Raw genomic sequence first — 12,105 nt, 5'->3', positions numbered from 1 at the left:
AATATTTAGTAAGGGTAAAAATAACACACAGCTGTGAAGATAAACATCTCCAGTTTCAGTTGGAGCCCAGAGTGCTCCGTGAATCACTGCCCAGCTCCACCCGCTGCTCAGGCCATGGGCTCTGAAGCAGCTTTTCCACTGCCTCTGATTCAGAAATAAACCAGACCTACAAATTACCCCAGTGCTTTCCAGACAATCCCCTCCTTGTCTGGGGTCCTAAAAATACCTTTTTGTGGTGACTACCTCCATTCATGGCGTGAAACTTGATTAGGAGTTGGTTCGGTCGATTAGGACTAAGTATGTGCTTTTAGGATTCTTAGGAAGAAAACCACCTGAGGGGGGATTGATTCCTATTCAGGTTTAAGGCAGACTTGGGATGCGTGCCCTGGCCAGCATCCTTAGGACCCTCTCGTGGAACTGAACTCTTTGGACTGTCAGGGTAGAGCTGCCAAAGAAAGCCTCTGTAGTCTAGCTTCATCATCAAGTTCTTAACATGAAGTCACCTAATAAGCTAAAAAGCACATTTGGGAAGATAGTGCCGTTCTAATAAACCGTCATGAGCTGAAGACTGCACGGGAGTAAACATTCGCTTGCTCATCCACAAAAGGGTTGGATGGGATGTGGACCGTGGTCTTCCAGGGCAGAGTATGTGGGGCTGGGGAGAGAGACTTCACCCACCCAAAGGCAGGCACCACGAGAACAGGGACACTGCTGGGTCCCCGGCACCTGGGACAGTACGTGGCGTACACTTGCTCTGTAAGTGTTTGTCACACAGATGAATGGATAAAGAAGATGGGGTACATATGTACGATGGAATGTTACTCAGCCATAAGAAAGAATGAAATAATGCCATTTGCAGCAATACGGATGGACCTGGAGATTCTCATACTGAGTGAAGTAAGTCAGAGAAAGACAGATAGCATATGATGTTGCTTATATGTGGAATCTTTTTAAAAAAAATGGTACAAAGGAACTTATTTATAATGCAAAACAGAAATAGACCCACAGACATGGAAAACAAACTTACGGTTACCAAAGGGGAAAGGGAGGGGAGGGATGAATTAGGAGTTTGAGAGTAACATACACACGCTACTATATATAAAATAGATAAACAACCAGGATCTACTGTGTAGCACAGGGAACTGTACTCAATATTCTGTAATAACCTATAAGGGAAAACAATCTGAAAAAGAACACGTGTGTGTGTGTGTGTGTGTGTGTGTGTGTGTAAAATGCATACCTGAATCACTTTGCTGTACACCTGAAACGTACACAACATTGTAAATCAACAATACTTTAATAATTTTTTTAAATGAATGAATTGAGGAGGCCCAGGGCCAGATGGCCGAGGACAGTCTAGGGAGTGTGGATTTGTCGGACGGCTCTATGGGCCGAGGAAGGGCTTGGGTTGCACGTGGCCAGCATGGACTTGTCTTTGTGGAAGATGACTCTGGTAGCAGGAAAGCAGACTCTCTGGAAGTAAAGCTCAAGAAGACTCCACCTTCTAATTTATCCCTCTCCCCCTCTCTTGCCTTTGGAAACCATAAGTTTGTTGTCTACATCTGTGACTCTAGTTCTGTTTTGAAACTAAGTTCATTTGTGCCATTTTTTTTAGATTCCACGTATAAGCGATATCATATGATATTTGTCTTTTCTCTGTCTGAATTAGTTCACATATACACACTACTATATATAAAATAGGTAATTAATAAGGACCTACTGTATAGCCCAGGGAGCTCTACTCAATATTCTGTAATAACCTATATGGGAAAAGAATCTAAAAAAGAATGGATATATGCATATGTGTAACTGAATCACTTTGCTGTACACCCGAAACTAACACAACATTGTAAATTAACTATACTCCAATAAAAGGTTTTTTAAAAAAATATGCATTTCAGGGCTTCCCTGGTGGCGCAGTGGTTGAGAGTCCGCCTGCCGATGCAGGGGACACGGGTTCGTGCCCCGGTCTGGGAAGATCCCACATGCAGCGGAGCAGCTGGGCCCGTGAGCCATGGCCGCTGAGCCTGTGCGTCCGGAGCCTGTGCTCCGCAACGGGAGAGGCCACGACAGTGAGAGGCCCGCGCACTGCAAAAAAAAAAAAAAAAATGCATTTCAAATGTGAAAAAAAAAATTACTCCACCAGCATGTGATGGAGAACGAGGCAGGGGAAAGCCGTCTCCAAGTGCAAGAGGAATTCAGGAACAGGAAGGAGGATGGGGCTTGAAGAATGGGTAGATTTTCTAGAGGACCAGCGGGTTTGCCACCACCAGGAGAAGTTATATCAGTTTTGCCCAAATTCGATTTTGACTTGCCTTGGGCTTTCTCTCAGGCCTGAGCGCCTCCACTAACTGTTGTGAAGTGAGGGTGGATCACAGATTTAAGGTGGCTGGTGAGCTCGGCCCTGTCACTTGAGGCTGCATTCAGTGACATGCTTGGATGAATGAGGTCCATTCACACTCAGCTCAGGGCACAGCGCATCCTTGTCAAGCTAACGTTCGCATCTATGCCATTTCACTGCGGGCTGTTTCTGTGATGGAATCTGCCCTGCTGTAAGTAGACTCTGATGTGAGAAAACCAATGTCAGATGTCAAGTTTATTTTTTTTTTCAAAAACCAAAGCCCTAATTTTAATGTCTTGGTACATTTTTATAGGCATATTACCCCTTTTCAAAGAAAAGGATTATGGAAACAGCTAAAAGAAGCTTTTGTATCGGGCTGGGGTCCACTTAATCTTAAAAAAATTAGATGGACTACTTTCTCAGTGGTCCAGCTTCTGTCCTGGTTCTCAGTTCTGTCTTCTTAGACCCATGATCTGAGTCACAGGCACTCCCACTCTCCTCTCTGAGCACAGACACTTCTTGTCTGATTTCCTCACACTCATGAATGTTCACCCATCATCTCTGCAGAGCTTGCACCCTGCTGAGTGCCTCAAGGAAGGTTTGGGGAGGGACATATGATGTTCAACTGTAAATCGAGGTGGCCACCTTTTTCTTAAACCAGACTTATCAAAATTCGTATGTATGTCCAAATAAACATTGCCGCCTTTAGCGTCTCCCAGGAGGCTCTGCCTTTGTCTGCACAGGGCTGGCCGCCCTATCCATGACTGTCTTCAGGGCCACTCCCAGGATATTCTTCAGAAAATACCCAATAGTGATGACCTTGAGTCTTCTGAGGGTCCATCCCATTATGTGTTATGTCTGTGAAAGAGACCATTCGTGTGGAGTTACCAGGGGAGGTCCTATAGCATGGTGGTCAAGTCCTTGGACTCAGGACCCCAACTCTGTAGGTTCAAATCCCAGCTGCTCCACTACTGGTCGTGTAACCTTGGGCACAACCTGCCTCCATCCTCTCTGCAAGTCAGCTGTAATATTGCTGCTGCTTATTGGTATTTGACCTCGTGGAGTTGTGTGGATGAGATGAATAATAACAGCTAACGCATAGCGTTTACTGTGTGTTAAGCACCATTTTGAATGTTTCACTATAACATGAATACATGAAAAGCGTTTGGAGCCATCCCTAGCATGAGTAAAAGCAGTCAGATACGGGCTAGAAGATGAAACAAATGAGGTCTGTAAATATTCGTTTGCCCACCATGCAGAGGCAAATTTGAATTTAAAACATATAACTTAGAAGACCGTGGAAACTGGAATATGTAGCATTCCATCTCTCAGATTGTTTTCGGTTTTTAATCATTTATTTTTTATATTTTTGCACCCATTTTTCTGGTTGGCTGGTTCTTTCCAAAATCAGTGTCAAGAAGTGGTAAGCATGGAGCGCTGGCTGAGGAAATACAGTCTCCCAGTTCCTGTAGCTGAAGCAGCTGCGAGCTGTGTGATTGGAGCATCCTGCTTTGTGTGTGGTATGTTCTCAGGTCTGTTATGGGACGCTGGGAAGGATACTGCTTCCCGAATCACCCAGTTCTCTGCAAGAGAAGCCACGAGAGAAACTTCTCTCAAGTTCCAGCCCAGGAAAAGCTTTGCTTCTGCTGAGTGACTGGTTCAGATGTATCTTTTTGACACCTTGAATTGTCACAGGATAGATTCCTTTTTTGCTTTGGCAAGTAGGAAGTTCAGAGATAGATTGATGTTCTACCTTGAACAACTATAAATAGGAAGCTTACTCAATGTGCTGATTTTATCTCTTGGTTAATTGCTTTTCTGCCCTCATATAACCTTCACTTCCATTCCTTTGATCGTTTATGTCTTGTGTGCATTTTTGCAGTCCACCTCAAATGTCACATAGTTTGAGGAAGGACAGGGGAATAAAGTATATTCAGAGCCACCACACATACACATAAATATAACTCTGGAGCTGCAGAGGGAGATGTTGGACTCTCCTCCTTAGAAAAATGTTAATATAAGCTAAGCATTTGTTCATCCAGGTAGCTTCTGGAGAGTCCTGCCTGGGGGCTTGGGAATGGAGTTTCCCAGCCCTCTGATTCTGTAACCCTACGAGAACCCAGCGGAGTTTGGCAGCATGTCTGACTTCTCACCTTAATTTAAATATAGTAGATTTTTCCAATTTATTTGATATTCTTTGCTATGTTCTTTCATCATTAATTCATAATACTAGTATGTTTTAAGAAGTCAATGATCGTGTTCTCAACTCACCTTAATTCTCCAAATGCTACTTAAGAGCGATTAATTAATTGAGGCTCAGCAGGCCATCTTAGTTGGGCATGTGTCTCCAGTTATCAGAAGAAGGGCACCAACCCCCTGTCTTGTTCATCATGAAGGTTGAGGGGGTCTTTCTACATTATTTCTCTATTTCCTAGAGTGACCGCAATTATACCCAAGTGGCATGGAAATCTGTTAGATTGCTGCAGAGATTAAACTCCTGAAGTTGTTTGGCCCCAAGGATATTTTAAGGGGCTTGGAGGCTGATACACCCAACTTTCTGGCACCCCAGCTGTTGTCCAGTGCCTTCCTGAAATTCTTCAGTCTGAATCAGCCTCCCCCTCTCATGGCAGCCCCAGCCGCATGTGGGATTTCTCCTGCTGTGAGCGGTCTTCCTGCCTTCTCTTCCCTCTCACTGGTGCCACATACTGTATGGGGTTGTCAAGACCAGTGTTTTGTGGGTTATAAATAGAACCCAGACCTGAAAATGTGAATCTGAGAATATGGTTAAGACACATCATTTTTAATTTATTTTATTGTGGTAAGAACACAACACGAGATCTACCTTTTAAACAAATGTTTAAGTGTACCTTATTGTTGACCAAAGGTACCAAGTAGTACAGCAGATCTCTGGAGCCTTTTCATTCTACTTGACTGAGACTTTATGATGGTTGATTAGTAACTTCACCACTTCTCCCTCCCCCAGCTCCTGGAAGCCAACATTTCACTCTTTGATTCTCTGAATTTGACTTTTTTAGATACCTCATATAAGGGGGAATCGGGCAGTATTTGTCTTTCTGTGACTGGCTTTTTTCACTAAGTATAATGTTCTCAAGGTTCATCCATGCTGTCATCTATTTCCAAATTTCCTTCTTTTTAAGGAGAATAGTATTCTATTGTATGAGTGTACCACATTTTCTTTATCTATTCATCCATCAATGGACATACAGGTTGTTTCCACACCTTGACTATTGTGAATGGTACTGTAGTGAAGCTAGAAGTGCTACTATCTCTTGCCTGATTTTAATTCTTTTGGATAATTAGGCATAAGTTGGATTGCTGGATCATATGGTTGTTTTCTTTAAAAATGTTTCAAGGAACCGCTATACTGTTTTCCAGTGCAGCTGTACCATTTTGCATTCCCACCAACAGTACGCGAGGGTTCCAATTTCTCTACATCCTCACCAACACTTGTTATCTTTTGGGTTTTGTTTTTATAATAGCCATCTTGACAGGTGTGAAGTGATATCTCACTGTGGTTTGACTTGCATAATCACTTTTCCATGCCCTTAAAAGATAGAGTCTTTGAGAGAAATATCTTGAACCATGCTTATTAACAATAAAGAAATTGATGCCCCAAATAATAAGACAGAGAACTTTCATATTCACCAATTAATTACCCATTTAGCAGGCATCTAATGAATTGCCTTAGAACTTTCACAGGAACTGTTAAAGAACACATATGTGAATACCCAGAATATCATATTTAAAGGGATGCTCTTTGCTATGTGCATTTCAAAGTAATGTACTGAATGCTCAAACCTTTACCATGTTAGAATAGAGAACGTGGGATCCTCTGTTCTAGGCTTGGTACAGGTAGGATACCAGGCTGTCTGTGGGAGCTTCTCCCTGTGACTTCTCGGAATGCACGATGAAGGTAGAGCTAAACAGTGCAGTAAGCAAGGGGCAGATTTCCGGTGTGGATCTCTTCTTACCACAGCTGGGCAAAGAGCTGAAAACGCATTTATTGGGAGACTTTTCAATATATACTTTGCAATTCTCTGAATCATGTTAAGATTTCTTTTTCTTAAAATAGCAGTGTCTAAAGTCCATGAAAAAAATCCTCCTCCAGGATTTCCCTCTCTTTCTTATTTCCGTCTTTTTAGATACGCTCTGGATGGGTCACACATCTGCTGTGCTGGGGAATGAACAGTCCAGGGGCAAGGATGGTGGCCTAGACTATGAATCGTGTATGTATCACAGTGCACACCCTAAGCCAGAGTAACGTGTGGGGCAGGGCGTTCCTGATGCCTTTCTGAAATAAGGATCTGCTTTACTTTTTAAAGGGCCGCCATCCTAGCCATCTTAGCTTTACTGGGTGGGGCTGTCTGTGTGGGGGTTATAAGTGTGGCCAGTGAGTAGAGGCTGCCCAGCTTCAAGCCTCAGTTCTGCCTCCTCCTGGCTCTGAGACCTGGAGCAATTCCCTTCTCTTTTGTGTCATCAGTTTACACATCTGAGAAAGGGAGCTAATGCCAGCTAGCCGCTGCACCAGGCTGTTGTGAGGATTGGTAACTGTTAAGCTCTCAGAACACAGCGACATATATATATGCTACTCTTTTGCTATTAAAATTTCCAAGAGAATAAACAAGGTGAATGACCTGGGGCCCCTTTAACCAGTATTTATTGAATACCTGCCTTGAGTCTCGTATGTCAGTGGCCCTATGGGCTGACCTCTCCCCTCTTTGGGGTTGGAGTTCTGTTAGATTTATTACTTAGATTCAAAAACTATTTGAAGTGATCACAAACATGGTTCCCTTCTGTCTTCCTCTGAAGCTAAAACAAAATACAGTGGAAAAAAGACAATTTTTTTTATTGAACTGAAGGTACAACGTTTGAAAATAGGGTTTCATTCTGCTGCTTTTTTTCACAATGAAAGCTGGCTGGAAAAGCTTAATGAGATGAATTATGTCTTCTGGTTATAAGATGAAGACAAAGTAACCATATTGAAGACTGCCCCTGTTTTAAATACTTACACATATTTTTGGAAAGCTCTGGTAAAATGCAATTTAATAGCTCATTATATCTCTGTATTTGATGAGGGATCTATTTTAATGCCATGGGAAAACTGATTTGTTCCTAGAGCTCTCGTCCTCAGAGATGGAAATTGAACAATTGAATTGTAAGAAAATGGGAGAGTTGGAACGTATGGTCCATAATCCCCCATGTTTCCTCTTTCTATAATTCTGTACATCTCTTTGACTTTTAACTTTTTAGATGGATAACTGCCTTGCTGGAGAAGAAAGAATTTACGGTGCCTGCTGTACATCAGGCACTCAATAAAAAATAGTCTAAATGGAGGAGTGAACAAATGAATCTGAACAGTGCTCATCTTAGATCTTACAGATGGTACTTGAGTGACACTCATCACCCAAGTAGCATCTAAAGTCTTTTTCCTAAAGAAACAAACCCCTTTAACTCTCTTCCCTAGTCACTTCTCTCCTTGAGACCAACGGACCAAAACATACATACTCCACTCAACTGATGGAATTTTCCAAAGGGAAAGGAAACTAAGTCTCAAGTGAAGACATTCAGTGTTTTGATATTAGGATGGGTCTTTTAGAGATAAATGTTGGAAGCCAGGAAAAACAGCATCAAGAGGAAATAATGCACGTGTAGGCAGCATTGGAAATATAGAGGGTTCGCACCGTGGGAACTCCGACTGCTATTATTTTTAAATTTCCTTCATGTTAGTACAGCTGTGAGGATGCCATGAAACAGGGCTGTGTATTTCCAGGCCCATGGTAGGAACTTAGTCCTGGATGACCCCAACTATAACCTCCATGCACAGACATACCTGCTTCTTCCTCATCATCAGCCCTAAGCTCCCTCCATCAGCACCAGACATGTGCAAGGGATGCTGAGAACAAATCTGTATTTTCAGAGTTCCCAGACGCTGAACAAACTCTTTCCAGGGCCTTTGGTCTGCTCTTCCTGTCCACACCCCTGCCATGGCTCTTGGGTCTAGAATGACCTTTTCCACCCCACCTCAGTGCTGCCCCACCCAGAGAGTGCCCTTCTGCCTCAATGCCTCAGACCATCTCTGACTTGAAGGTCATGTCCATGCCAGGCCTATAGTTCCAAGATTCTGCAAATTGGCTGCAGAGTTCCAGCAAACAAAGTGTGGAGGAGACAAAGGAAGGCTCACTGGAGTGGAGCCCACAACCATCAGGGCCTCAGACATGGGGATGGAAATCTAACATCCAATGGAGATGCGTAGATTCCTAAGAGTATGAAGAATCCTGTGTTGGGTAGCACTTGAGAGGAAATTTCTAGAAGTCCACCTTAGAAGACATAACCCAACCATCAAGATCCCTCAGAAAAAAACATTTTTCTGTTTCCTGGTTAAGCTGCATTTTCTGTTTGGAGTTTCCCCATTATGTATGATTTCACCATGTCCAATAACTTTCCAGTCTCACTTAAAAATTTATATTCCCCTTTTTTTCTTTTTTTAGAAAGGCAGGTTTGTCTTTGTCCAAGAGGCCATGGCTGTCTTAACGAACAACAGCCCTGTGAGCTGTTCCCCAAGGCCCAGCAGCTGACTCCTTTCTGCAGGCGCATAGCTGGTTCCCCCCCACCACCAATCCTAGTCCTACAGGGCTGCTGGGGTCCCCTGTCCTTCTCCCTCCTCTGATCTTCCTGCCTGCACCTGAGCCAGGAACACTGGGGGCCTTCAAACTCTGTGTCTAAAGATTGGCTGCAGGGATTTGAAATTGAGCACAAGGATTTCGTTCTGAGGTTGTGAAGAGGCGTGCACTCTAGGATAAACCTTGCTGAGGGTCGTCTCCCAGCATCTGTGTGCGTGGCCTGTTTACAGTCACACGGGGAGAACAAGCGCCAGTTCCCTGCTCCTTGCAAGTGTTTCCAGTCAGTTGTCATGGAAGGGGGTTTGACACGACAGTTTCAGAAGGAGCTGGCTGGAGAAATAGAAGGCAGGTGGCAGCTTTGCTTCCCACGTGCCTGCCCTCTGCTTCCACTGAGCAGGGGCACTGTCTTAGTCTGCTTGGGCTGCCATCACAAAATACCATGGACTGGGTCAGTGGGGGGCGGGTGCTTAAATAACAGTTCTGTAGACTGGAAGTCAAAGATCAAGTTGCTGGCAGGGTTGATGTCTGGAGACAGCTCTCTTCTTGGGTGGAGGATGGCCACCTTCTCACTGTAAACTCAGTGGCAAAGAGGAGAGAGACAGAGACAGAGAGAGGTATCTGGTCTCTTTGCCTTCTTATAAGGGCCACTAATCCCATCATAGGGGCCTCACCCTCAGGACCTTGTGTAAACTTAATTATCTCCCCAAGGCCCCACCTCCAAATGCCATCACGTGGGGATTAAAGGTTCAAAATATAAATTTGGAAGAAACACAGCCATTCAGTTCATCACAGACACTGCATTTGTCTTTTCACAGTCTCCTCGCCCTTCCTCACACCCCTCCACCTTGCCCCTCCTTGCTTCTCTGGGTATCACGCGGAGACAGGGAGGAGGGCTCTGGGTTGCCGCAATAATGGAAGGATGTGTCTTCTTCCCCTCCAGGAACTCCCCCGATGAATGCAGCATGGCCAAAGGAGGGAAGATGGTGGGTAGCACGGACACTGTCGGGATGAATTACAGCGGCTACATGGAGGAGAAGCATATGCCGCCCCCAAACATGACCACGAACGAGCGCCGAGTTATCGTCCCAGCAGGTCAGAGGCTCGGTCAGCGACCCACGCCTTCCTAGAACTTCATTCGGCTCTCTCTTCTTACCCTTGGCATTGGTCACCCTCCACTCCCTGGAGCAATGGTTGTAAATGGAAGCCAGCAGAAGTTGGTCCACCCACAGTGAAATGTTCACTGCTCTTTGTGTGTGTGTGTATGTGTGTGTGTGTGAAAGAGAGAGAGAGAGAGAGAGAGAGAGAGAGAATCCATGAAAAGTGACCTCTCTAAGGAAGAATTGGCTTTTCTCTGAGGTTATTTGGTGTTAAATAGCCTTCCTTTTATGAGGTGCTATTTATAATAGAAGGTAGGCTTTAAAAGTTTTTTTTATCTAGCAAAATTAACAGTTGGGAGCCCTATATTGTTTGATCTCAAACTCTGAAATTCCAGCTATCACTGACATATAACACAGACTCTGAGAGCCAGAAAAATTCTTTACCAGAAGTAGTTCTAAACCCAAGCCAAAACAATGGCTCTGGATTTGAGGAGAATGCCAGGAATTTATTTATTTAGCAAAACTAAAGGTAATAGGAAGGATGCCTTAAACCTCCTCAGAGGAAATACACTACATAAAACCAAAAATATCACCACAATAGCAACGGTGACAACTCAGTGGGTCCTGACTCTATATTAGGTATTTGGTGAGCGATGTGCAGACATAGAAAGGTTGGTGTCATGAAATCTTGGGAAATAGGTAGTGTCTTTGTCACAAGTGCCCTGATGAGGAAACTGAAGCTTGGAGAGGTCAGCCTGCAGTTAATAAGAGGCCGAGTTAGAGCTCAGGCCCTTCTGACTCCTTCGTTCTCTTCCTTTCGGGGGGGGGGGGGGGGGGAGGGGGGTTGGAATGAATCTCAGCCCCTTGCAGTAGCCCTGCCGGTTCCCTCCCATCACCCACTGCAGCCGCCTGGTCCCCCTCTTGTTCCGCCTCAGGGGCTGAACTGGCTGTTGCCTCAGCCCAAAACCCCCTTGGTTCCAGGGAGTTCTGTCCTTCACTGGGGCTCTGTGCAAACATCTCTTCAGAAGCCTTTCCTGACCACTCCATCCAGAGTCGCCCCCTCCCCACTCAACCCAGTGACTCTCAACCCCCCACCTGCTTCATTTTCCTTTATTGCCTTTATTCCCATCTGTCACTATAGTGGACATTTATGTGAAAGCTCTCTTATTATCTCCTCCCTCAATAGAATGTAAGCCCCACAAAGGCCCTACCTCCATGGCCAGGTGCAGTACCTGGTGTATACTAGGTGCTCAATGAATATTAACTGAGGGAGGAATGGATGAAGGGGTGCCTAGCCACTGGGTAGTCCTGTCCGGGCTGCCCCTTGTTGCTGGAGTAATAAGAGGTGTGCATGGGTGAGGTTGGTGCAAACTTGATTCTCCCTTGCCGCAGAAGTCACCTCTATTCATCTCCATGAAGTGTGATGGCAGACGGGTTCAAATCCCCTCTGTGGCATGATTCCCACCCCTGCCCCTCCTTCTGCATCAGGTCACATCCAGTGGACTTCTGTTCCCGTTGCTTTCCGAACAGGAGAGTTCAGAGTGCAGAGTCCTTGGCAAAACCTCTGACTTGGGTTCCTGGACTGGGTTTCTCTTCAGGGTTGTCACTGTGTGGCTTTGCAGCAAAATGATTTGATGCAGTTATAGGTACGAAAGGGATCATCCGTCCCTGATCTGGAAGCGCACGTTGTAAGACAGTGGAGAGTCTCAAGTGTGCCGTAGGAGAGGGACAAAGCTGGTTTTCGTGTTTCTTGAAAGACAGTTGGCATTTATGCAGAGGGCGTGTATTTGGTTTGATCATGGGAACTAAGCTGCATTCCTGAGACCCATTACTTGTTACTGAGACTTAGAACAGGAGGCATTTCCTGTTGAATGGGAAAAAATATGGAAGGGCAGATGTCCGAGATGCCCATCCGGGATGTGTGGTACCTAAAAAAGGCTTGAGAACAGACATGTGCCTGGAGAGGACTGGGAGGGCAGGGATGCTGTTGCCTCGGACACTGGCTGACGCTGAACGGGATGACAGA

At 44.9% G+C, this 12,105-nt stretch overlaps 1 protein-coding gene across 11 annotated transcripts in view; it reads left to right on the top strand.

Moving 5' to 3' along the window:
- The window catches only part of ERG (ETS transcription factor ERG), a 278,833-nt gene that overhangs the window by 226,950 nt on the left and 39,778 nt on the right, over positions 1–12,105 (top strand). For all 11 annotated transcript variants that reach the window (XM_079921908.1, XM_079921907.1, XM_079921913.1 and 8 more), the window contains one exon: positions 9,923–10,074. In XM_079921908.1, the coding sequence (XP_079778034.1) occupies positions 9,923–10,074 (152 nt within the window). The remainder of the gene's footprint in view (positions 1–9,922; positions 10,075–12,105) is intronic.

Source organism: Stenella coeruleoalba, assembly GCF_951394435.1.
Source record: "Stenella coeruleoalba genome assembly, chromosome: 5".
Taxonomy (NCBI): domain Eukaryota; kingdom Metazoa; phylum Chordata; class Mammalia; order Artiodactyla; family Delphinidae; genus Stenella; species Stenella coeruleoalba.
Note: the sequence above shows the minus strand (reverse complement) of the source record. Positions and strands in the feature narration are given on the sequence as shown.